This window comes from Oncorhynchus mykiss, chromosome 3 (genome assembly GCF_057628025.1).
Source record: "Oncorhynchus mykiss isolate SJ-2025 chromosome 3, ASM5762802v1, whole genome shotgun sequence".
In the NCBI taxonomy this organism is placed as follows: domain Eukaryota; kingdom Metazoa; phylum Chordata; class Actinopteri; order Salmoniformes; family Salmonidae; genus Oncorhynchus; species Oncorhynchus mykiss.
In genome coordinates, this window is record NC_143024.1 from 86,187,956 (window position 1) to 86,215,626 (window position 27,671).

Below are 27,671 nucleotides of genomic sequence, written 5' to 3' on the forward strand. Positions count from 1 at the left end.
TGTGTAGTTTCATACAATAATGCTGAGACTACCGAGACGTTAGTACACACATTCCTGCACGCTGCTGGCTGAATGTCTGCAGAGTGGGCTCAAACACACCAGACAGACAACACTAGACAAAACATACACTGCTAAAATAGCACACAAACGTAAACACGTACACACGCGCACAGCCATATGCCCTCTGAGGCCGTTACCAGCTCACCGCCTCTCCCCCCTACAGTGACACAGATGGAGGGAGGGGCAGGAATAGCAGAGACGAGTTCTTCTCCTCCTTTATCCCTCCACTTGTTCTCCATTGCCCATTCTACATCGTGAGAGAGGAATGTGTGACCCTGAGAAACAGAACATAGCTCGCAGGCTGTCAAGGCCCAATCAATCAATCAAATAAATTCCTAGTCCTTTTTTCAAAAGCATTAGTCACTTACAGCCTCTTTGGTAAAATACAGTCGGCAACACATGTTACTCAAATGGAAACTTGCATACTTGCTACTCGCTATGTCTCGACCACTACCTACAGAGGTAGCACACGATACTCGCCCGACAGTTGCCCCCCTCGAAGCAGGGCAGTGTAAACAGAATTGTTGCATTGAGCCAACACTCCTACAGTATAAATGGTAATAGCAGAGCAAGGTTGTTCTTTTTTTTTAGAAATATTTTGGAAAACCATCTCCACCACCATTTTATTTTTCTTACGTAGATCATTTTTATTTGATGTAACTAGGCAAGTCAGTTAAGATCAAATTCTTATTTACAATGTCGGCCTACCCGGACGACGCTGGGCCAATTGTGCACTGCCCTATGGGACTCCCAATCACGGTCGGATGTGATACAGCCTGGATTTAAACCAGGGACTGTAGTGATACCACTTGCACTGAGATGCAGTACCTTAAACTGCTGCGCAACTCAGGAGCCCATATAAATGGGATATGTTTTTTCCATTTGTAACATTGTGTGGTGATTTCAGAAGTGGCAACACTGTCACACCCTGATCTGTTTCACCTGTTCCTGTGATTCTCTCCACCCCCTCCAGGTGTCGCTTATTTTCCCCAGTGTATTTATCCCTGTGTTTCCTGTCTCTCTGTACCAGTTTGTCTTGTATGTTTAGTCAAGTCAACCAGCGTGTTTTTCCTGTGCTCCTTTTCTATTCTCTTTTTATAGTCCTCCCGGTTCTGACCCCTGCCTGACTCTGGACTACTTTCCTGCCTGCCTGCCCTGACCTTGATTCTGCCTGCCCTTCAGTACCTATTGGACTCTGATCTGGTTTTGACCTTTTTGCCTGTCCACGACCATTCTCTTGCCTACCCCTTTGGATTAATAAACATCTTAAGACTCCAACCATCTGCCTCCTGTGTCTGCATCTGGGTCTCACCTTGTGCCTTGATAAACACAGGCCCCAAAGTGGTGTGGGGGGAAATTGTTTTCCTGGGGCCAAGAATTTTTCCTGATCTGATAGTAGGCTAACCTCCTGATCTGGTGGAAGGCTAACCTCCTGATCTGGTAGCAGGCTAACCTCCTGATCTGGTAGCAGGCTAACCTCCTGATCTGGTAGCAGGCTAACCTCCTGATCTGGTGGAAGGCTAACCTCCTGATCTGGTGGAAGGCTAACCTCCTGATCTGGTAGCAGGCTAACCTCCTGATCTGATCGTAAGCTACAGTAACCAACTACGGACCCTAGTTGTAGCATATTACATAGTAATAAATCAGCTGTAAAAAAAACAGTTTGATACAGGTTACGATGGGGCTATTTTTGTATTTATTTATTTATACCTTTATTTTACTAGGCAAGTCAGTTAAAAACAAATTCTTATTTTTAATGACGGCCTAAGGACAGTGGGTTAACTGCCTGTTCAGGGGCAGAACGACAGATTTGTACCTTGTCAGCTTGGGGATTTAAACTTGCAACCTTTCGGTTACCTTTCGGTTACTAGTCCAACGCTCTAACCACTAGGCTACCCTGCCGCCCCACAGGTATACTGGATTTGATACGGGCTATAATGGGTTTGATACAGGCTATAATGGGTTTGATACGGGCTACGATGGGTTTGATACGGGCTACGATGGGTTTGATACGGGATACAATGGGTTTGATACGGGCTACGATGGGTTTGATACGGGCTACGATGGTTTTGATACAGGCTATAATGGGTTTGATATGGGCTATAATGGGTCTGATATGGGCTACGATGGGTTTGATACGGGCTACGATGGGTTTGATACGGGCTACGATGGTTTGATACGGGCTACGATGGGTTTGATACGGGCTATAATGGGTTTGATACGGGATACAATGGGTTTGATACGGGATATAATGGGTTTGATACAGGATACAATGGGTTTGATACGGGCTATAATGGGTTTGATATGGGCTACGATGGGTTTGATACGGGCTATAATGGGTTTGATATGGGCTACGATGGGTTTGATACAGGATACAATGGGTTTGATACGGGCTACGATGGGTTTGATACAGGATACAATGGGTTTGATACGGGCTACGATGGGTTTGATACGGGCTATAATGGGTTTGATACGGGCTACGATGGGTTTGATACGGGCTACGATGGGTTTGATACGGGCTACGATGGGTTTGATACGGGATATAATGGGTTTGATACAGGATACAATGGGTTTGATACGGGCTATAATGGGTTTGATACGGGCTACGATGGGTTTGATACGGGCTACGATGGGTTTGATACGGGCTACGATGGGTTTGATACGGGCTATAATGGGCCTAGTTTCTCTTTCTAATCAAGTCATTTGGTAAAATAAATAAAACATCCTGTAAAAACTCCTGACCCTAGGGAGGATGAAAACATGAAATCCCTCTACACAGACAAAGGGACAACTGCGATTGGACATGCAGGGTGTATGCAGGTGTATGCAGGGTGTATGCAGGGTGTATGCAGGGTGTATGGAGGGTGTATGCAGGGTGTATGGAGGGTGTATGCAGGGTGTATGCAGGGTGTATGGTGTGGGCTTTCAAATCAAATTGTATTTGTCACACACGCTGAATACAACAGGTGTAGGTAGACCTTATAGTGAAATGCTTACTTACAAGCCCTTAACCAACAATGCAGTTTTATAATAAGTGCTCAGAAAGTATTTCCTAAAATAAACTGAAGTAAAAAAATAAGAAAATAGAAAAATAACAAATTATTAAAGAGCAACAATAAAAAACAGTAACCTGTCCATATACCGGAACAGAGTCAATGTGCTGGGCACAGGTTAGTCGAGGTAATTGAGGTAATATGTACATGTAGGTAGAGGTAAAGTGACTATGCATGGATAATGAACAGAGTAGCAGCAGCGTAATAGTTTGCAAGCTCTGCCACATCCGACGAGCATCGGAGCCAGTGTAGTCAGATTCAATCTTAGTCCTGTATTGTCGCTTTACCTGTTCGATGGTTTGTCAGGAGGGTATAGCAGGATTTCTTATAAGCGTCCGGGTTAGAGTCCCTCTCCTAGAAAGCGGCAGCTCTACCCTTTAGCTCAGTGCGGATGTTGCCTGTAATCCATGGCTTCTGGTTGGGGTATGTACCTGTTGGGACAACGTCATCGATGCACTTATTGATGAAGCCGGTGACTGGGGTGGTATACTCCTCAATGCCATGAATGCCGGAACATAGTCCAGTCTCTGCTAGCAAAACAGTCCTGTAGTGTAGCATCCGTGTCATTTGACCACTTCCGTATTGAGCGAGTCACTGGTACTTCCTGCTTTAGTTTTTGCTTGTGAGCAGTAATCAGGAGGAGAGACGAGTTGTGGTCAGATTTGCCGAATGGAGGGCGAGGGAGAGCTTTGTATGTGTCTTTGTGTGTGGAGTAAAGGTGGTCTAGAGGGAGAGGTTTGTATGTGTCTGTGTGTGTGGAGTAGAGGTGGTCTAGAGGGAGAGGTTTGTATGTGTCTGTGTGTGTGGAGTATAGGTGGTCTAGAGGGAGAGGTTTGTATGTGTCTTTGTGTGTGGAGTATAGGTGGTCTAGAGGGAGAGGTTTGTATGTGTCTTTGTGTGTGGAGTATAGGTGGTCTAGAGGGAGAGGTTTGTATGTGTCTTTGTGTGTGGAGTATAGGTGGTCTAGATTTTTCCCTCTCTGGTTGCACATGTAACATAAATTAGGTAAAACGGATTTAAGTTTCCTGCATTAAAGTCACTGGCCACTAGGAGCGCTGCTTCTGGATGAGGCCTTTCTTGTTTGTTTATGGCCTTTATGCTGTTTATACAGCTGGTTGAGTGCGGTCTTAGTGCCAGCATCGGTTTGTCGTGGTAAATAGACAGCTATGAAAAACATAGATGAAAACTCTCTTGGTGGTCTACAGCTTATCATGAGATACTCTACCTCAGGTGAGCAAAACCTTGAGACGTCCTCAATATTAGATTTCGGTCACCAGCTGTTATTGACAAATAGGCACAGACCGCCACCCCTAGTCTTACAGGAGACAGCAGTTCTATCTTGCCGATGCACGGAAAACCCAGACAGCTGTATATTATCCATGTCATCGTTCAGCCTCGACTCGGTGCAACATAAGACATTACAGTTTTTAATGTCCCGTAGGTAGGATAGTCTTGATCGGAGCTCATCCAGTTTATTACCCAATGATTGCACGTGGGCTAATAGTACAGAAGGTAGAGGCGGGTTACCCAATCACCATCGGATTCTTACAAGGCACCCCGCCTCTACATCCCGTAAATCTCAGTTTCTTCTTCATGCGAATTACAGGGATTTGGGTCCTTGTCCGGTGTCAGATGGAAATCATTCGCGTCCAACTCGTTAAAGATAAAAATCTTCGTCCAGTTCGAGGTGAGTAATCACATAAGTCTCTTATGACCAAAAAGAGCTTCTGGGTATCAGAACAGTGATGACTCACATCGAACTGGACGAAGATTTTTGTGGCAGAAACATTATGTACAAAATAAGTTACAAATAATGCAAAGAAACAGATACAATAACACAATTGGTTATAAACCTGGAAAACGGCAGCCATCTTGTTTGGCAGCCTTATTACATATGTCATTTAAAAGATAGCCTTACAGTATGTCATCACTATTGTGTTGATTGATTATTTTCTGTCAATAATTTTGTATCGAAAAGGCCTAGTTATCTTAGCCAACAAAAGTTTGAATTTAAACCAAATTTGAACACATTCACATATTCTCAGAACACAAATAAATGGACCTATTTTAAGCTATAAATACATAGCATAAGATAAGAAGTCTTTCATTTTTTGTCATAGGCTAACATTACTTGATCAAGACATGCTGTTAGCAACTCTGTGCTTTTGTCTTGAAGCTGAAATGTAAATAGCGTAGCCTACAGACGAGAAAACAAACCCTTTAATTGTCTGTACATGCTTGTGAACTGTTCAAGAGAGTAATATGGTTTGGTTGGTTGCATTATTGTAATAGTGCCATTGTTCAATAGTTTGTGCTTACTAGCTAGTGGTTACTGTGATATTTACGTGGCCAGCCACAACGAAAGCTAAGACAAGGATAGTCGAGATCTCCTTCGCCACTCTGCTCCTCAGCAAGCAGTCATCACAGTGACAACCATGACCAGGAATATCCGCACAGAAGGAAAAAACATGCAGAAGAACCAGAGGACTGCAGGCTGAGGAGAGATTACCCACCACTTGAATTGACCTTTAGACTATAAAGAGTACTAATCTTTAGGGCTCCCTCCACAGAGGGAATATAGGGCTCTCTCCACAGAGTGAATATAGGGCTCTCTCCACAGAGTAAATATAGGGCTCTCTCCACAGAGTGAATATAGGGCTCTCTCCACAGAGTGAATATAGGGCTCTCTCCACAGAGTGAATATAGGGCTCTCTCCACATAGTGAATATAGGGCTCTCTCCACAGAGTGAATATAGGGCTCTCTCCACAGAGTGAATTTAGATCTCCCTGCACAGAGTGAATATGGGGCTCCCTCCACAGAGTGAATATAGGGCTCCCTCCACAGAGGGAATATAGGGCTCCCTCCACAGAGTGAATATAGGGCTCTCTCCACAGAGTGAATATAGGGCTCTCTCCACAGAGTGAATATAGGGCTCTCTCCACAGAGTGAATTTAGATCTCCCTGCACAGAGTGAATATGGGGCTCCCTCCACAGAGTGAATATAGGGCTCCCTCCACAGAGGGAATATAGGGCTCCCTCCACAGAGTGAATATAGGGCTCTCTCCACAGAGTGAATATAGGGCTCTCTCCACAGAGTGAATATAGGGCTCTCTCCACAGAGTGAATATAGGGCTCTCTCCACAGAGTGAATTTAGATCTCCCTGCACAGAGTGAATATGGGGCTCCCTCCACAGAGTGAATATAGGGCTCCCTCCACAGAGGGAATATAGGGCTCCCTCCACAGAGTGAATATAGGGCTCTCTCCACAGAGTGAATATAGGGCTCTCTCCACAGAGGGAATATAGGGCTCCCTCCACAGAGGGAATATAGGGCTCCCTCCACAGAGTGAATATAGGGCTCTCTCCACAGAGTGAATATAGGGCTCCCTCCACAGAGTGAATATAGGGCTCTCTCCACAGAGTGAATATAGGGCTCCCTCCACAGAGGGAATATAGGGCTCCCTCCACAGAGGGAATATAGGGCTCCCTCCACAGAGGGAATATAGGGCTCCCTCCACAGAGTGAATATAGGGCTCTCTCCACAGAGTGAATATAGGGCTCCCTCCACAGAGTGAATATAGGGATCGCTCCACAGAGAGTGAGGAAGTACAGCACAGAAATAGGATTGTTATACTGTAGAACCCTTCTGATGGCGGCCAGCTCTAGGAAGAGTCATGGTGGTTCCAAACTTCTTCCATTTAAGAATTATGGAGGCACTGTGTTCTTGTGCACGTTCAATGCTGCAGAAATGTTTTGGTACCCTTCCCCAGATCGGTGCCTCGACAAAATCCTGTCTCTGAGCTCTACAGACGATTCCTTCGAGCTCATGGCTTGGTTTTTGCTATGACACACACTGTCAACTGTGGGACCTTATGTAGACAGATGTGTGTCTTTCTAAATCATGTCCAATCAATTGAATTTACCACAGTTGGAATCCGAGTTGTAGAAGTTGTAGAAACATCTCAAGGATGATCAATGGAAATAGGATGCAACTGAGCTTAATTTAGAGTCTTATAGCAAAAATGTACTTATGTAAATAAGGTATTTCATGTTTTAAATTGTATACATTTGCAAACACACTCACCTTTTTCCCCGGTCTCTCTCACTGTGCTCAATAATGTACAGTGTCCATAAAGACTGGAACAGTGCTATTAGTTCAGGAAACACACACAGAAAAGTAAATCAAAGTATTTAATTTTCGTAGTGACAGTCACACACACACACACACACACACACACACACACACACACACACACACACACACACACACACACACACACACACACACACACACACACACACACACACACACACACACACACACACACAAAAGCACACAAGAACTCAAATGCATACACATGGCCCGTAGTAATATAGGCACCAGAATAGAGAAACATTGGGACTTTCTTTTGGATACTAGAACATGAAAAACGCTGAAAGTATATTTTTTAAATGTTGCTTACGGTACTTCTGTCAAATGTGTCTCACGTCGTCTACTGATTGAGAGAGGATCAAGTCTGTCAGTGCATTCGATGTCCCCTTATCGTCTGCTCCACTTACTCATTGCTAGTTCTAGCGGCTAGAGTCTGTCCTGAGGAACCACTGCATTCACTGGGAGTCTGGGCTGCATCAGTTATGCTGCACAGAAGTTCAACTCTAATAATGCATGTAGAAATGTTGAAAATCTTTAATTACTGTTCGCAAAACAATGTCTAATACAGGCTAGGACACTTTACAATGCAAGAAGATACTGGTATCTTCCAGGTTTGTAGCATAACTTTGCTTGTTAGCTTACAGCTGAAGATGACATCAATTCACTACCCTAGTACTTTTTTTGCATGATAATATGCAAACCATAACACATAATATTGCTGGGAAAAAACAAAAAATAATAATAAATACATTTGGATGACAATTCTGTGACTGGCTAATACACCTTGTCGTGGTATCGTTTTGGTATTGAGTATCGTGATACTAAACCTGGTATCGGTATCGAAGTGAAATTCTTTACACTAGGTTACATTTGCCGTCATGAGTGATTCAGCCACAACAAACCCAAAATAAATTTGTTGTGTAACACTGATTAGGCATGCTGTGTGTGTGTGTGTGCATGCGTGCGTGCGTGTGTGCGTGCGTTTGCGTGTGTGTGTGTGCGTGCGTGTGTGTGTGTGTGTGGCTCAGTCAGAGGATGTAAACAGCAAGGCCAGTCACAGGAGAGGACACAGCCACAGCACTGCATCGGGATCTTGTCACACAATGTGAGACAGTGACTTTACAACTACTGTATGAAATACTGAGCAATGAGTAAATCAAATAAAATGTCATTTGTCACATGCGCAGAATACAACAGGTGAAATGCTTACTTACAAGCCCTTAACCAACAATGCAATTTTAAGAAAATAAAAACAAAAAAAAGTAAGAAAAATGAAAAGCAAATAATTAAAAAGCAGCAGTAAATAACAATGGCGGGGCAATATACAGGGGGTACCGGTACAGAGTCAATATACAGGGGGTACCGGTACAGAGTCAATATACAGGGGGTACCGGTACAGAGTCAATATACAGGGGGTACCGGTACAGAGTCAATATACAGGGGGTACCGGTACAGAGTCAATATACAGGGGGTACCGGTACAGAGTCAATGTGCGGGGGCACCGGTAATATGTACATGTAGGTAGAGTTATTAAAGTGACTATGCATAGATAATAACAGAGAGTAACAGCAGCGTAGAAGGGGGGAGGGGGGCAATACAAGTATTCTGGGAACCCATTTGATTCGCTGTTCAGGAGTCTTATGGCTTGGGGTTAGAAGCTGTTTAGAAGCCTCTTGGACCTAGACTTGGCGCTCCAGTACCGCTTTCCATGCAGTAGTAGAGAGAACAGTCTATGACTAGGGTGACTGGAGTCTTTGACAATTTTTAGGACCTTCCTCAGACACCGCCTGGTATAGAGCTCAGGAAGCTTGGCCCCGGTAATGTACTGGGCCGTACGCACTAGAGGTCGACCGATTAATCGGAATGGCCGATTAATTCGGGCCGATTTCAAGTTTTCATAACAATCGGAAATCTGTATTTTTGAACACCGATTTGGCCGATTTAACTAGGCAAGTCTGTTAAGAACACATTCTTATTTTCAATGACGGCCTAGGAACGGTGAGTTTTAACTGCCTTGTCTGAACAACGACAGATTTTTACCTTGTCAGCTCGGGGATTCAATCTTGCAACCTTACAGTTAACTAGTCCAACGCTCTAACCACCTGCTTTACATTGCACTCCACGAGGAGCCTGCCTGTTAAGCGAAGGCAGTAAGAAGCCTAGGTAAGTTGCTAGCTAGCATTAAACCTACCTTATAAAAAAACAAACAATCAATCAATCATAATCACTAGTTAACTACACATGGTTGATAATATTACTAGTTTATCTAGCGTGTCCTGCGTTGCATATAATCGATGCGGTGTGTATTCGTGAAAAAGGTGTACCTAACCATAAACACCAATGCCTTTCTCAAAATCAATACACAAGTATATATTTTTAAACCTGCATATTTAGTTAATATTGCCTGCTAACATGAATTTCTTTTAACTAGGGAAATGGTGTCACTTCTCTTGCAACAGAGTCAGGGTATATGCAGCAGTTTGGGCCGCCTGGCTCGTTGCGAACTGTGGGAAGACTATTTCTTCCTAACAAAGACAGCCAACTTCGCCAAACGGGGGATGATTTAACAAAAGCACATTTGCAAAAAAAGCACAATCGTTGCATGAATGTAACTAACCATAAACACCAATGCCTTTCTTAAAATCAATACACAGAAGTATATATTTTTAAACCTGCATATTTAGCTAAAAGAAATCCAGGTTAGCAGGCAATATTAACCAGGTGAAATTGTGTCACTTCTCTTGCGTTCATTGCACGCAGAGTCAGGGTATATGCAACAGTTTGGGCCGCCAGACTCGTTGCGAACTAATTTGCCAGAATATTACGTAATTATGACATAACATTGAAGGTTGTACAATGTAACAGGAATATTTAGACTTATGGATGCCACCCGTTAATATGGAACGGTTCCGTATTTCACTGAAAGAATAAACATCTTGTTTTCGAGATGATAGTTTCAGGATTCAACCATATTAATGAGCAAAGGCTCATATTTCTGTGTGTTGTTATGTTATAATTAAGTTTATGATTTCATATTTGATAGAGCAGTCTGACTGAGCGGTGGTAGGCACCAGCAGGCTCGTAAGCATTCAGTCAAACAGCACTTTTGTACGTTTTGCCAGCAGCTCTTCGCTTCAAGCATTGCGCTGTTTATGACTTCAAGCCTATCAACTCCCAAGATTAGGCTGGTGTAACCGATGTGAAATGGCTAGCTAGTTAACGGGGTGCGCGCTAATAGCGTTTCAAATGTCACTCGCTCTGAGACTTGGAGTGTTTGTTCCCCTTGCTCTGCATGGGTAACGCTGCTTTCAGGGTGGCTGTTGTCGATGTGTTCCTGGTTCGAGCCCAGGTAGGGGCGAGGAGAGGGACGGAAGCTATACTGTTACACTGGCAATACTAAAGTGCCTATAAGAACATCCAATAGTCAAAGGTTAATGAAATACAAATCATATAAAGAGAAATAGTCCTATAATTCCTATTGTATCTACAACCTAAAACTTCTTACCTGGGAATATTGAACACTCGTGTTAAAAGGAACCACCAGCTTTCATATGTTCTCATGTTCTGAGCAAGGAACTTAAACATTAGCTTTCTTACATGGCACACTTTTACTTTCTTCTCCAACACTGTGTTTTTGCATTATTTAAACCAAATTGAACATGTTTCATTATTTATTTGAGGCTAAATTGATTTTATTGATGTATTATATTAAGTTAAAATAAGTGTTCATTCAGTATTGTTGAAATTGCCATTATTACAAATAAACATTTAAAAATTGGCCGAAAAATCATTATCGGCTTTTTTGGTCCTCCAATAATCGGTATCGGTATCGGTGTTGAAAAATCATAATCGGTCGACCTCTAGTACCCACTACCCTCTGTAGTACCTTGCGGTCAGAGGCTGAGCAGTTGCCATACCAGGTAGTAATGCAACCAGTCATGATGCTCTCGATGGTGCAGCTGTAGAACCTTTTGAGGATCTGAGGACCCATTCCAAATCTTTTCAGTCCCCTGAGGAGTAATAGGTTTTATCGTGCCCTCTTCACGACTGTCTTGGTGTGCTTGGACCATGTTAGTTTGTTGGCGATGTGGACACCAATGAACTTGAAGCTCTCAGCATGCTCTACTACAGCCCTGTCAATGAGAATGGGGGCGTGCTAGGTCAGATGGTGGGTTGTATGGATGGTATTTTGTGTTTTTTGGAGGAATTAAAGCTCCAAATGGAATGCTAAAAAGAGATGGTTTTCTTGAAAATGACTCCTCGTGAGGTTAGCTTGGGTGTGTGTGTGTGTGTGTGTGGACATAACCCAGGTTACTGAGTGTTTAGGGAAGGAGGAAATTAGTTAAGGGTCAAAGGGCCCACCAGAAATGAAAGCAAAAGAAAATAAACAGAGAGCGGGACGGGAGGAAGGAAGGAGGGAGGGAGGGAAATGTATTCCTAAAATATCATTGGCTGCATCAGCTGCTTGGACAGATGTACGTCTTGCCCTGTTTTACTCTGAGTCAGACACCACTAGAATCACTCAAAGGGAAAAAAATACTCTTTGGTCCCTAATGAGGATGTCAGTTTCTCCATATGGATGAGGCGACAAAGTCTGAGTGTTCGCCGAGGTGCAATGAGGCAGGACACGAGAGAGGGGCGATTGATCTCAATGTTTGAGCCAGGGAAGGACAGCAGGGATGGAGACAGACAGCAGGGATGGAGACAGACAGCAGGGATGGAGACAGACAGCAGGGATGGAGACAGACAGCAGGGATGGAGACAGACAGCAGGGATGGGGTTGGGAGGGGGTAGTCCTTAGAGACATGGAGTGTGTGTGTGTGTGTTTATCAACAATGACGATACAGCCTACAGGGAAGAGGTGAGGGCCCTGGCGGAGTGGTGCCACGGAAATGACCTCTCCCTCAACATCAACAAAACAAAGGAGCTGATTGTGGATTTCAGGAAACAGCAGAGGGAGCACGCATCTATCCATATCAACGGGACCGCAGTGGAGAAGGTGAAAAGCTTCAAGTTCCTCGGTGTACACATCATTTCCAATCTTAAATGGTCCACCCACACAGACAGTGTGGTGAAGAAGGTGCAACAGCAGAGGCGTAACAGCACCTCTTCAACCTCAGGAGGCTGAAGAAATGTGGCTTGGCCCCAGAAACCCTCACAAACATTTACAGATGCACAATCAAGAGCATCTTGTTGGGATGTATCACCGCCTGGTACAGCAACTGCACCGCCCACAACCGCAAGTCTCTCCAGAGCCTGGTGCGGTCTGCACAACACATCACCTGACCTTCAGTACATCTACAGCACCCGATGTAACAGGAAGGCCAAAAAGATCATTAAGGACATCAACCCCCCGAGCTACGGCCTTTTCACCCCACTATCATCCAGAAGGAGAGGTCTGTACAGGTGCATCAAAGCTGGGACAGAGAGACTGAAAAACAGCTACTGGCCATCAGACTGTTAAATAGCCATCACTAGCCGGCATCCACCCGGGTACTCAAAACTGCACCTTAGAGGCTGCTGCCCTATATACATAGACATAGAATCACAAGTCACTTTAATAATGGAACACTGGTCACTTTAATAATGTTTACATGCTGCTTTACTCATCTCATGTGTATATACTGTATTCTATTCTACTGTATTTTAGTCAATGGCACTCCGACATTGCCCGTCCTAATATTTATATATTTCTTAATTCCATTCTTTTACTTCTATATTTGTGTGTATTATTGTAAATTGCTAGATACTACTGCACTGTTGGAGCTAGGAACACAAGCATTTAGCTACACCCGCAATAACATACACATATGCTAAATAGGTGTATGTGACCAATACAATTTGATTTGATTGTGTGTGTGTTAGGGCTGACCCCATTTAGTCGACTGGTCGATTGTTCGGTCGATAGGCTGTTGGTCAACTTAGATTTCTTTAGTTGAGCAGTAGCAAAAATATGTATATATATATTCATGGTGTACAAGACACCTGTCTGATTCGCACCTGTCTGAGTGGACTAATCCATTGTGGAAGCTATGGGTATGGCACAGTCCATCAATCTAAGACATGTGCTACTGAAATTGTATTTGGTTAAATTACGTAAGAACAATGGTGCAACGCTAAGAATTGTATTTTATTTCATAACAGATGAGCTTTCTCCCGCATTGGAAAGCGGTCGCTGTCCGCGGTTCTGAAACACGTCAGTCCACAGTTAAATTGGGACCTTTTCCTAGACCATGTTGCTATGTGCTTAATAGCAAAGTTAACCAGCATATTGGTGTTGAGAACAGCGGAGTTAGGGGACGAGAAAACTGCTCTTGCCTTAAATGACTTTGAATAGTGAGGAGAGAGGAAACCCCAACTTAAATAGGTCTATAATCAATAGCCTAACTCTTAAATGTGCCTGGCTTTATAAATCATCCATATATATATATATCTACAGAAATAAGACAAATCCTGCTTCTGTTGCCTGTTTATGTGTTTGTTTAATAGCCTACTAATTCCACAAGCACCAAGCCTCATGCAACCACATGATAAACGGATCAACAATTTCACAAATTCTTTGCAATGCTGTAATAATGGCTTTACACGTGTTTAAAAAAACAACAACATTTTATTAGAACAGAATCTATTAGAATCTCTGGTATCTCTGGCGCAAACAATAAACAAACCGTTCCATTTTGGAAATTGCATTAACGAATGAATGCGACTGTTTTTAGGCTTTGCTGTAACAAAGGGTTACATTACATACTCTCTCTGGTATGCTTATAATGTATTTAGTGTTGTTTATACTGTTACAAATGATATTGTAACCTGACAGCACATGTTTGGCACGCTGGGCTTGCTCCTTACCTTCTCCAGTATTTTCCGCAACTAGTCAAATTTATTCAACACAACTGACTTCCCCTTTACCTCCTGAGCAAACAGTAAATATTCCCCCATTTCAAGTTTCTTAAACTGGGACAGCCCTAGTGTGTGTGTGTGTGTGTGTGTGTGTGTGTGTGTGTGTGTGTGTGTGTGTTTTCATTCCCCACCTTCTCCTCCTGGTATGTGGGTGATCTGCTTGTTGACTAATTCTGCACGTATGACACACTCTGAGTGCAGCTGGAAGGTCATGAATTAATAATGCATTAATGAAGGAGTCATCTGGTCAGACAACAGGACCTGCTGTGCCTGCAGTCTCTGGACCACACAGTCACACACAGACCGACACACAGACAACCCTCTCCTATTCGCCTACCGCCCCAACAGGTCCATGGACGACGCAATTGCCATTGAACTGCACACAGCCCTCACGCACCTGGACAAAAACAATGCATATGTGAGGATGATGTTCATCGACTACAGCTCGGCCTTCAATACCATAGTGCCCTCTACGCTCACCACAAAGCTCACGGCCCTGGGACTGAACTCTATGCAACTGGTTCACCTCCTCCACACTGATCCTCAACACAGGGGGCCCACAAGGATGCACCATCAGTCCCCTCCTGTACTCCTGTATACCCACGACTGTGTGGCCTCACACAGTTCCAACGCCATCATCAAGTTCACTGACAAAACGACAGTAGTAGGTCTGAATACCAACAACAACGAGATGGCCTGCAGAGAGGAGGTAGGCACTCTGATGGCGTGGTGCCAGGTCAAAAACGTCAAGTTACTCAGCATACACATCTCTGAGGAGCTTAAATGGTCAAACCACACGTACACCGTGGTGAAGAAGGCACAACAGAGACTCTTCAACTTTAGGAGGCTGAAGATCTTTGGCATGTGTCAGAGGGCCGTCAGAGTATTCTAAAGGAGCACCATCGAAAGCATACTATCACAGCCTGGTACGGCAACTCCACCACCGCTGACCACAAGGCGCTACAGAGGGTGGTACGCTCAGCCGAACGCAGCACTGCCTGCTCTCCAGGACACCGACAACACCAGGTGTCACAGGAAGGCCAAGAAGATCATCAGGGACCTCAGCCACCCGAGCCATGGCCTGTTCTCCCCCGCTTCCATCACTCAGACGTGAGCAGTATAGGAGCATCATGGCAAAACTAACAGACTGGCCAATAGTTTCTACCTCCAGACCATCAGGTTGCTGAATAGCCACCACTAGTCAGCTACTGCCCCATGTCCCACTCCTGCCTCCTGGACTTCCTACTCCCCTGTCTCTGCCTGATACTTTCTGCCATGATTCACTGGTCTAAATCAGTGACAATGGCCCATCCTTCATCTCTTCATTATAGTAATCTGTGTCCCTCCCTCTACATCTCCTCTCTTTACCTTCACTGAACTAGAATGCACTATGATGCACTAAAAAGCTCAAGTTGCACTCAGCAGACAAGGGAGTAAAAACATCTCACAATATTAGGATACAGGCCTGTCGCCTCCTACCTCGTCGTGTGATGTTATTGTAAAAGACTGCTGTCAGTTGAGATGGAACGCAAACCAAAGACAGTGTCTCAGAGAGAGACCTCTCGGAAAATTACAATTCCAAATTCCGATCATGCCAGGGAAAAGCAATCAGACAGTTTGTGCCGTTATCTATAATGAAGCATTGGGGTTAGTGACCTGAAAAAGTGCTGCTGTCGCTAACAGTAGCATTAGCGACAGGGGAAGGGGGGTCTCAGTAGTCTACACTGGCTTCCTAAGCTAGCTGCTAAGCTAAATCACATAGCCAACTGGCAGACTGTCTCAAATGTTATGATGGGAATGGGAAGAACGCCACAATGTTATGTTCCTGATATGTTCCTCAGAGAGATGTGTGAAAATGCCGGAAGGAGCGTTTTACTTGTTGCTGCACACTGAGAGCGGCAGGAGGTTATGTTTTCATGGGCTTGACAAGAGGGGTAAATATTTCAGAGCTGAATGTGAGAACACTGTGCTTGCGTCTATGGGTAATTGTGCATGCTAAAACTACCCTCTCAGCAGATTTCCTTCTCCTATCCCCTCAGAAAACCCCAACGGAGAGGTTGTGCTTGACACACATTCAGGATGTTGGTCTCTCCTGAGGTCTAGGCTAGGGCCCATATTCAATCAAATCCAATATGTGGATGCTATTTGGGTGTGCATGGCAAATAATACATGCACAACACAAGAAATGTTCATTCTTATCAATGCAATAGACGTGGGATTTTTCTTAGCTATCATGTGACTATCTCCACACTGTCAGCCAGGGCCTCTGGATCCCAGTACCAAAGAGTGGGAGGCTCTGGTCCCCAATAGTGACATCTGTCAATGAGCTGTGCAACATCCTGAGAACGCTTCCGGGAACGCTTGCGAAACAGACCAGGCCGGGGATTTGGGGATTGAGAAGTCAATGAGAGAAGTGTAAAATTCTTCCTTAGTTGTTTAATTTTCTCTAAATCTAAAGGCACGACCTAGATTAAAGCCAATGTCTTAAGTAATTTAACATGTTATTACTCCAACCTCGTGAAAGTGACAAACTGACATGTTTTCATTTTCGTCAAAACAACTTCATATTAAAGGAGTGCCTTTGATTGGACGGCCTGTAGTCGCCATGACATCACCTAAAATTGTGATCAAGGATTTGATTTTTATTGGAGAAGTTGATCTTCATACTGTATTGCCTTTGGCCACATTGATGCTAATGCACGTGTGCTCTTCCATTACACTGTTTAACCCAAGCTAACATCAAACCCTTCACCTAGCATGGGTCAGTGTCTCTAGCACGCAGACACACGCACGCACGCACGCACACACACACACACACACACACACACACACACACCCTAAACCTTAAGCATAAAATAGCCTTTTTACAAGTGAGGACTGGCAAAATGTCCTCATTTCCCTGAATTTTTGCTGGCTTACTATTCCATGAGACCTTCTGGTACTCACAAGTATAGTACAACGTGTACACACACACAAACACACACACTCCTGCCCACACCCCGCACACACATGATGTCATTTTGTCTCTTTAAAGCCCCGAGTCCCTGACTAAAAACATAAAAGCAAGTCACTCTATTCACATGAAGGTACAGTAGACCCACTTCACTGTGTGGTAAAGGACAAGGCACATTGTTAAACCCACAGTGAGGACATTGTTAAATACAGTGCCTTGCAAAAGTATTCATTCCCCTTCGAAACTTTTTCTATTTTGTTGCATTACAACCTGTAATTTAAATAGATTTGATTTGGATTTCATGTAGACATACACACAATTGTCCAAATTGGTGAAAAAAAACAACAACAAAAAAAACTGAAAAGTGGTGCGTGCATGTATTCACCCCCTTTGCTATGAAACCCCTAAATAAGATCTGGTGCAACCAATTATATTCAGAAGTCACATGATTAGTTAAATAAAGTCCACCTGTGAGCAATCTAAGTGTCACACGATCTGTCACATGATCTCAGTATATATACACCTGTTCTGAAAGGCGCCAGAGTCTGCAATACCACTAAGCAAGGGGCACCACCAAAGAAGCGGCACCATGAAGACCAATGAGCTCTCCAAACAGGCCAGGGACAAAGTTGTGGTACAGATCAGGGTTGGGTTATAAAACAAATGCAGAAACTTTGAACATCCCACGGAGCACCATTAAATCCATTATTAAAAAATGGAAAGAATATAGCACCACAACAAACCTGCCAAGAGAGGGTCACCCACCAAAACTCATGGACCAGGCAAGGAGGGCATTAATCAGAGGCAACAAAGAGACCAAAGATAACCCTGAAGAAGATGCAAAGCTCCACAGTGGAGATTGGAGTATCTGTCCATTGGACCACTTTAAAGAAAAAAATAAGCAAACACATTTGGTGTTTGACAAAAAGCATGTTGGAGACTCCCCAAACATATGGAAGAAGGTACTCTGGTCAGATGAGACTAAAATTGAGCTTTTTGGCCATCAAGGAAAATGCTATGTCTGGCGCAAACCCAACACCTCTCATCACCCGGAGAACACCATCCCCACAGTGAAGCATGGTGGTGGCAGCATCATGCTGTGGGGATGTTTTTCATCAGCAGGGACTGGGACACTGGTCAGAATTGAAGGAATGATGGATGGTGCTAAATACAAGGATATTCTTGAGGGAAACCTGTTTCAGTCTTCCAGAGATGTTAGACTGAGACGGAGGTTCACCTTCCAGCAGGACAATAACCCTAAGCATACTGCTAAAGCAACACTTGAGTGGTTTCAGGGGAAACATTTAAATGTCTTGGAATGGCCTAATCAAAGCCCAGACCTCAATCCAATTGAGAATCGGTGGTATGACTTAAAGATCGCTGTACACTAGATGAACCCATCCAACTTGAAGGAGCTGGAGCAGTTTGCCTTGAAGAATGGGCAAAAATCCCAGTGGCTAGATGTGCCAAGCTTAGAGACATACCCCAAGATACTTGCAGCAGTAATTGCTGCAAAAGATGGCTCAACAAAGTATTGACTTTGAGGGGGTGAATAGTTATGCACGCTCAAGTTTTCAGTATTTTTGTCTTATTTCTTGTTTGTTTCATAATACAAAATATGTTGCATCTTCAAAGTGGTAGGCATGTTGTGTAAATCAAATGATACAACCCCCCCCAAAATAAATTGTAATTCCAGGTTGTAAGGCCTTTTCAGTATCTTTTAAGCCGCCCATGCACAGACTGTTAAGAGACAGGCTGGACAGAGCTGGGCTGGACGGAGTTTGGCTGGAAGAAGCTGGGCTGGATTCAGCTGGCCTCGACAAAGTTGGGCTGGAAGAAGCTGGGCTGGACAGAGCTGAGCTGGGCTGGACGGAGCTGGGCTGGACGGAGCTGGGCTGGACAGAGCTGGGCTGGGCTACACTGAATTTTACTGTAGTTCCCTGTACCAGGCCTGAGACTACTGCATGGCCTACTGCCTACTGTGTGTGTGTGTGTGTGTGTGTGTGTGTGTGTGTGTGTGTGTGTGTGTGTGTGTGTGTGTGTGTGTGTGTGTGTGTGTGTGTGTGTGTGTGTGTGTGTGTGTGTGTGTGTGTGTGTGTGTGTGTGAAAAGAAGAGAAAAAGTCCCACTGTGAAATGAGGCGTTTTAGCCTCTTGAATGATGGAAATACATTTCACTACTCATGCTTATCGGTCTATAGGTTAATTAGCATAATTAAGTGGAATTAAATTGGTGTGTGTGTGTAGGCTACAGTATATTCATTATATATCTTATTTATCACACGCATACAACATACAGATACAGAGGAGCAGTAAATCTGTCAGACAGCGTGAGAGCTGCTGCTGCAGCATCTCAAACAACCATCAGAAGGCAGGTTTCATCAGCGTGTCACACGCCACTTTGCAATGAGCTGACGGCAGTAGGCTGTGCCTGCTTAAGTGTTTGAAACCTGAACATTTTAAAACATATGAGGCATGTCTGATCTTGCTTCAAAGTAGCCTATTAGATCTCCTCTCTTTCTACATTTCTAACAGATATTTGAATCTGTGCCACATGAAACCGTTTGTGTGAGAGTCGCCCTTTTGACACTGGTTTCCTGCTAATTAGATTATGGAACAAACATTCACTTGTGTGCTTTGCTGCGCTTATAATGTGAAGAAATAATAGTTGATCAACATTTTAAGATACATTTTCAGATCTGTTGCATCAGATTTTTTTTCATGAAGCCTAGGCCTACTGGTTGTATACATTTGGGATCTATCGTCCCACAACTGTCACAGTCTGTTTGGAATAGGCTAGTTCTTTCTCAAATAGGTAAACTTTTCTACTATGGGGGATAGTAGATTGACATAGGCTAGTGATTTTTCTGTTCATTTACTAGTCTTGTTGTCTGAGGAAAAGTAAATGTGGACAGTTATTCTAACATCTTCAAAGTGTGAATCAGAATTTGGTAAGCAGGACGGCAAATCTTTGCATCCTCAATTTGCATGTTCTCTTAATCTAAATGTGAGTTGTTTCATTCTGAGCACTGTGGGTGGACGCCCTAATTAGGTTACACACCCAATGCATATAGGTCCGGCAGATTTCTCGGTAAATGTCAATGTTGCCGGTCAAATGTCTGGTGCCACCTTTTCCTAAAGGAAACCCTGGCGTGTGTGTGTGTGTGTGAAAGTGAAAGTGAAAGTGAGCGTGGTGTGTGTGTGTGTGTGTGTGTGTGTGTGTGTGTGTGTGTGTGTGTGTGTGTGTGTGTGTGTGTGTGTGTGTGTGTGTGTGTGTGTGTGTGTGTGTTAGTAAGAGTGTGCCATGTAGAAGATCCACATCAATGAAAAAACAGCAGTGTAATAGAATCAGCTCAACGCAACACTTTTTATTTTACAGTCCATCTTGGCACTGCCACAATTTGCCTGAGCTGTTACAAAGTCCAAACATTAACATGCAACTCACCCACACATACACACCACCAGGCACACACACAACCAGACACACACCCACACACACAACCAGACACACACCCCCCCACACACACACACACCACAAGACACACACACAGCCAGACACACACACAACCAGACACACACACACACAACCAGACACACACACCACCAGACACACACCCACACACAGGGTTCTGAGTCGATCTGAAGCCTGACTATAAAAGACTATAGCCTGGAGGTAAAGCACGTCTCAGAGTCAAACTAATGGACCTCTCTTCCTACCTTTACACATTCCAAACACATCCCCCCTTTCCCTCCCTCCCTCCCTCCCTTTCCATCCCTTTCTCCGGATGTTGTATTGGGCAGTTCAATGCTGAGAAAATGTCTCAGTCCCTGGAGCAAAGCTGCATCAGGAAATTGAGTCTATCATAGTTCACGATTCAATGACATTATGAAGGGCCTCTTAGAACAGCTGAAGATTTATTTTAAAGAACTGATCGTGTCTCTTCTTGACACCAACAAACACCCCATAATATCTGGCCCTAAATGGTGGCAGTGAACATTTCAGCAGACTTTTAGCCCTCCATAGCTGTCTACAAGACTAATGTAGCTCTCTGTGTGTAACATTCATTGACAATTTTGATACCTTCTAGAAAAGCTTGTTTTACCATGAGGATAGGATCCACCCAAATCATTTGGGTTCCTGGATCCTTTCACAGCATTATAAGGCTGCGTTGACACAATGACTTATCAATGACCCAAGCCCAGCTCAGCTAATCCCTACCATTGTGACGAGTTGTCATAATGCTTCAGAAAATGTACATTATCCCAGGGGGGTTGGAAGACACAATGTAACTAACCTAATTTATGTCCCTCTAACTGCCCTGAATGCCTCTGCTGAACCCACAGCTATCGTATGCAGTAGTCATGTGCCTATAAACCAGAGTTATACTGTTAGCACTGCTGCGGTGTGCCCTAGTAGGAATTCCATTGTGTGCAGCTCACCCTTTACTAACATTAATAACATGAGCATGTCTACTTCTGCTAAGCTTCCCAGTAAAGTAATGAAAACAATCAAGCATTGCAAAAAAGTGCTAAAATAGCCCACGTTAACATATGTAGCTTAAGAAACAAGGTTAATGAAATCAATAATTTCCTAGTAACAAGTGACAGTCATACATTCATATATCTCTGAAACGCACTTAGATAATACCGTTGATGATACAATGGTAGCAATACACGGATAGAACATCTACAGAAAATACAGAAATGCCAAAGGTGGAGGTGTTGCCATTTATATTCAGAACCACAATCCTGTAAAGCTTAGAGAGGATCTCATGTTAAATACTGTTGAAGCAATATGGCTACAGGTTCATCTGCCTCACCTAAAGCCCATTCTGGTGGGAAGCTGCTATATGTAGACCACCAAGTGCTAACAGTAAGTATCTGGATATGCTTGATAATGTATGTGATTTCAACAGAGAGGTATATTTTCTGGGTGATTTAAATATTGACTGGCTTTCATCAAGCTGCCCACTCAAGGAAGATATTCAAACTGTAACCAGTGCCTGCAACCTGGTTCAGGTTATCAGTCAACCTACCAGCATAGTTACAAACAGCACAGGTAAGAAATCATCAACATGTATTGATCACATCTTTACTAATGCTGCATAAATTTGCTTTAAAGCAGTATCCAAATCCATCGGATGTAGTAATCACAATATAGTAGCCATATCTATCCAAAGTTCCAAAGGCTGGGCCTAATATAGTGTATAAGAGGTCATATAAGAACTTTTGCAGTGATTCATATGTTGTTGACGTAAAGAATATTTGTTGGTCTGTGGTGTGTAATGAGGAGCAACCAGATGCTGCACTTGACACATTAATGAAATAGCTTTATTCAAGTTGCTAATAAGCATGAACCCATTAAGAAAATTACTGTAAAAACTGTTAAATTCCTGTAGATTGATGAGGAATTTAAAAAATGGTATGGTTGAGAGGGATGAGACAAAAGGAATGGCAAATAAGTCTGGCTGCACAACCGATTCGCAAATATACTGCAAATTGACATGTGACTAAACTGAATTAAAAGAAGAAGAAACTACACTATGAAATGAAGATAAATGACATAAAGACTCATAGTAAAAAGCTTTGGAGAACCAGACACATTGTTTTGTGTAAAGTAAAGTGTCATGTAATATTTCAGATTGTACATTACAGATTGTACGGACCTGGGGTCCGCCTTAATGTTGACGGACCCCAGGAAGAGTAACTGCTCCCACATCCTCACTCCCCTGCAAACTTGGTCTTGGGATAGCCGCAGGGTGGATAGAGTGAATGGATCTAACAGCAACATGCCACACACACACACACACACACACGCTGACAGACAGACAGGATTTGTGTCCAAGGTCAGTGTTCTAAAAATGAGAGCTTAGGCCAAATCCCGCTCAAACACACACACACACCTAAATCTCGTTCACACACACATACCCTAGGGCAGCACAACTCAGAAACCCTACTATTCCCCACACAGTCAGTGCTAAGACAATCTATATATATGCCTATATAGGCCCTACATACACTATATATATAAAAGTACGAGGACACCCCTTCAAATGTGTGGATTCGGCTATTTCAGCCACACCCATTGCTGACGTGTATAAAATCGAGCACACGGCCATGCAATCTCCATAAACAAACACTGTCAATAGAATGGCCTTACTGAAGAGCTCAGTGACTTTCAACGTGGCACCGTCATAGAATGCCACCTTTCCAACAAGTCAGTTCTTAACATTTCTGCCCTGCTAGAGCTGCCCCGGTCAACTGTAAGTGCTGTTATTGTGAGGTGGAAACGTCTAGGAGCAACAACGGCTCAGCCTCGAAGTGGTAGGCCTCACATGTTCACAGAATGGGACAACACTCACTTCCGAGTTCCAAAGTGTCTCTGGAAGCAATGTCAGCACAATAACTGTTTGTCGTGAGCTTCATGAAATGGGTTTCCACAAGCCTAAGATCACCATGCGCAATGCCAAGCGTCGGCTGGAGTGGTGTAAAGCTTGTGGTGTAAAGCTTGGTAGAGGCGGAATAATGGTCTGGAACTGGGTCTGGCTGGGCTGGGTCTGGGCTGGGATGCACTGGGCTAGTGCTGGGATGGTCAGGTATTGGCATTGGGACTGGGAATGAGCTGGGATGGGCTGGTACTCGGCTGGTACTGGGACTGGGCTGGTACTGGGCTGGTGCTGGGATGGGATGTGCTGGGACTGGGCTAGTACTGGGCTGAGACTGGGCTGGGACTGGGGACGGGCTGGGACTGGGATGGGCTGATACTGGGACTTAGATGGGCTGGTACTGGGATCGGACTGAGACTAGGATGGGCTGGGATGGTAATGGGACTGGGCTTTTACTGGGCGGCGATTTGATTGGGCCTGGATTGGGGCTAGGTTGGGACTGGATTGGGACTAGGTTGGGACTGGATTGAGACTGGGTTGGGACTGGATTGAGACTGGGTTGGGACTGGATTGGGACTAGACTGGGACTGGATTGGGCCTGGATTGGGACTGGGGATGGACTGGGACTGAGCTGGACTAATTGGGTCTGGACTGGTACTGGGCTGGTACTGGGATGGGACTGGGCTGGTACTGGGCTGGGAAGGCCTGGTACTGAGCTGGGACTGTGCTGGTACTGGGGCTGGGATGGTCTGGGTCTGGGCTGGGACTGGGATGGGACTGGGATGGGTTTGTACTGGGACTGGGGTGGGCTGGTACTGGTACTGGGATGGGACTGGGGATGGGACTGGGCTGGGACTGGGATGGGCTGGGACTGTGCTGATGCTGGGATGGGCTGATATGGGTTGTGATGGGCTGGTAATGGGACTAGGCTGGGATGGGTTGGTACTGGGGCTGGTACTGGGATGGGGTTGGTACTGGGCTGGGACTGGATTGGGTCTGGATTGGGGCTGGGTTGGGACCGGATTGGGCCTGGATTGGGGCCGGGTTGGGACTGGATTGGGCCTGGATTGGGACGTGGACTTCGGTAAGACTAATTGGGGATGGACTTGTACTGTGGTGGTACTGGGCTGGTACTGGGACTGGACTAGGATGATAGCATGGTAAACTATCCCCAATCCTGATCCCCAATCCTGACTAGGCTAACTAGTGGTTAGAACGTGAGCCAGTAAACGAAAGATTACTAGATCGAATCCCCGAGCTGACAAGGTAAAAATCTGTTGTTCTACCCCTGAACAAGGCAGTTAACCCACAGTTCCAAGGCTGTCATTGTAAATAAGAATTTGTTCTTAACTGACTTGCCCAGTTAAATAAATGTTTAAAAAAAGTTAAGCAAAACTGACCAATATGTTTGGTGAACTTCATCCTACTGTGTCTGGCCTTTAGTAGCAGCCTTGTGTGTTTGTTTGTGTGTGTGTGCGCATCCTCCAGATGTACTGGTTGTCAGTAGGCCCAGTCAGTACACACCATGGTCACAAACACACGTACACACACACACTGAACATCAGGTACTTCCTGGGCCCTAAACAAGACCCTGTCAGTGTTTTCTCAATTTCTCACACAGGTTTCAGGCCTGCCTAAACTTGTTACAGAAGGCCCAGTGCCTAGTCAGTACACACAATAGTCTCACACACACACACATACACACACACACACACACACACACAAACTTGGAACATAACCTGATCCTGTCAATATGATGATTAACGTGTGGGAAAGGCACTTGTTAACCACCTGAAAACCTACTATCCAAGGTACTAGATATAATGTACTGTTGTTTGGAGTAATGCAATGGCAAGCTCTTTCCCATTTGTGTAATTACAACAAAAAACTCATTCCCATTACGACGTAATTACAGTGCAACTATTATGCAAATGATACAAATAATTGGAGAGATCACTAAGGCCAGGATTGAAAAGAAAGAAAGAAACAGAGACAGACAGACAGACAGACAGAGTTACAATGTATTGGGACTTCATGACTGCTGAACCACTAGTCATTCATCATCGTCCTCCTACACTGGGAGACTCATACCCACAAGCATCTGTGAAAGGGGGCTCAATACAACAGAATAAACAGAACAGAATAGAATGGTGGTGTCACTGCAGGAAAATGCAAGCAACTACAACACAAGACTAAGAGGGAAGATAAATTCATCCACAGAGAAGTAACCATGCATTTTCACTGGCTCTGAGATAATTAGATTTCTTGAGAGTGAGCAAATGAGGAAGATATTTTATCACCACAATAATTGCATGTAGACTAGTCACAACTGAAAATGACAATATGTCAGTATATGACACATGCTATTGTCTCATACCTATAAGAAATCACAGGTCATTACTTAGCTGACAATGCCAATAGAGGAATGCTAGGAGGACACTTGTATATTGCACAGGAGATTGAAATATATGAATTAAATGGTTTCATTTAGACTTGGTAATATGCACTACAGTTCAGCTGTCATGTCCAATGCAGTGTGTGTGTGTGTGTGTGTGTGTGTGTCCACTTTCCACTAAACCATGGTGAACTGTGAAGTGCCTGCCTTTCATGTTGTCACACGCACGCACGCGTACACACACACACACGCGTACACACACACACACACACACACACACACACAGCTAAAAAGGAGATACAAAGTAACTGCAGCGTGCAATAAAAGGCAACGTGACACGTACTTTCCAATGACCTCACACAGCTCGTAGACATCTTCAAACAGCACATCGTCGTCCGCCATGGTCCAACGGGTCTGGGGAAATAATTCCCCCCAAATCCGTCCTGGAACGTATATTCCACAGCAAATAACCACAACCGACGTTAAATAGGTGTAAATACAAACTAGTTATGTTCGCCGTAGCCTAGGCTACTTGAAGCGTAGACTAATCACCAAGTAGTTGGGAATAAAGATTCCCCAAATTCCAATGGGTGGAAAATTATTGTTACCCCAAAACGATGCGACTCTGCGTGTGGATCGGCTACAGGGCGAAGCTTCAAGGCAACGTGAGTTCTTCAATAATCCCTTTGGCTGTCTCCGGTTCGGCCCCGCCTTGCCCGGGTTTCCCCGTTTCCTACCTAGGCTACTTTCCTTCCTACGGTGGGAATGTCAAACGTTATAAACAACCCGAGTTGCGTGCCCGCCCGCTGATCCACGGTATTCAACAGTCCAGAACGCACTTAGCCTACAACCCGCTGCAAAAACTACAGCTGACTACTCTGTGTAGCTTGTTGAGTTGAAAAACAAAATAAGCTATTTACTGTAAATACTGTTATTCTAAAGAACATCCGAATACTGTACATTCTTCACATACCAAAAGAGGTGAAAATGTTATATAGTTGTATCGCCCTTGAAAAGCGCGCATGGTGTCCGTACACACGCGACTCGATCAGGTAGGTAAAACTATATATTGGAAATGGGATTCGGACAGGGGATCACTAGCGTGTCTCTCTCTGTCTCCCTCTCTCTCGCTCGCTCTCTCTTTCACTTTGTCGTTGCTCCAATTTTCCCCTCTCTGTCGCTCCCTTCATATACAGTCATTGGTCGCTCCTCTTTCAGAGAGCTTCCAGAATGACAAAGCTCCTCCCACCCAAGGTTATTATGAAACTGCTCCGCTTTCCTCCATTACGCTTCCACAGGAGCGGCTGCGTTCCGGGATCACCATTGAGACATACGGTGCTTGAGTCAAGATGACGAAGCGGGAGCGCTGTATTGTTTTTTTTTTGTCGCAGTTTCTTGATACACTTTTAATGAACCGCAAGTTAGAAGGCGCACCAATCCAAAGTGCGAAAGACAGCCCAGCACGCACTAGTTGGCATTTAAAGGCCTGCTTAAGAATTCTTTAACTCAAACAAAACTCATGCTATGCAATTGAATGGGCATAATACATTGAGACTATAATAACATAACTATAACAACAGCCTTTTTGTGTATTGGTTTTGTCAAAAGGGAGACCTGGAAAAGAGTAACCTAGACCTCAACAAGTTGACTGAAGCAAAAATAGGCTGGCACCCAGTCTATAGTAAAATAACGCGCGATTCGGATGATGAGAAAACAGCAAGGCTATTATGCATAATCTGAAAACTCAGACACAGCTAGAACGCCATCACAGAG

At 44.3% G+C, this 27,671-nt stretch overlaps 1 protein-coding gene across 17 annotated transcripts in view; it reads right to left on the minus strand.

The window, feature by feature from the left end:
- LOC110504742 (peripheral plasma membrane protein CASK) overlaps nt 1–27,090 on the minus strand; it is a 245,582-nt gene extending 218,492 nt beyond the window's left edge. For 14 of the 17 annotated variants that reach the window (XM_036975203.2, XM_090230393.1, XM_036975198.2 and 11 more), the window contains exon 1: nt 26,242–26,440. In XM_036975203.2, the coding sequence (XP_036831098.1) occupies nt 26,242–26,300 (59 nt within the window). In that variant the 5' untranslated portion in view covers nt 26,301–26,440. Of the gene's footprint in view, nt 1–26,241; nt 26,441–26,506 lie in introns of those variants that run through there. The other 3 variants (XM_090230389.1, XM_090230392.1, XM_090230388.1) reach the window with 1 other exon arrangement.
- Nucleotides 27,091–27,671: the final 581 nt, after the last annotated feature.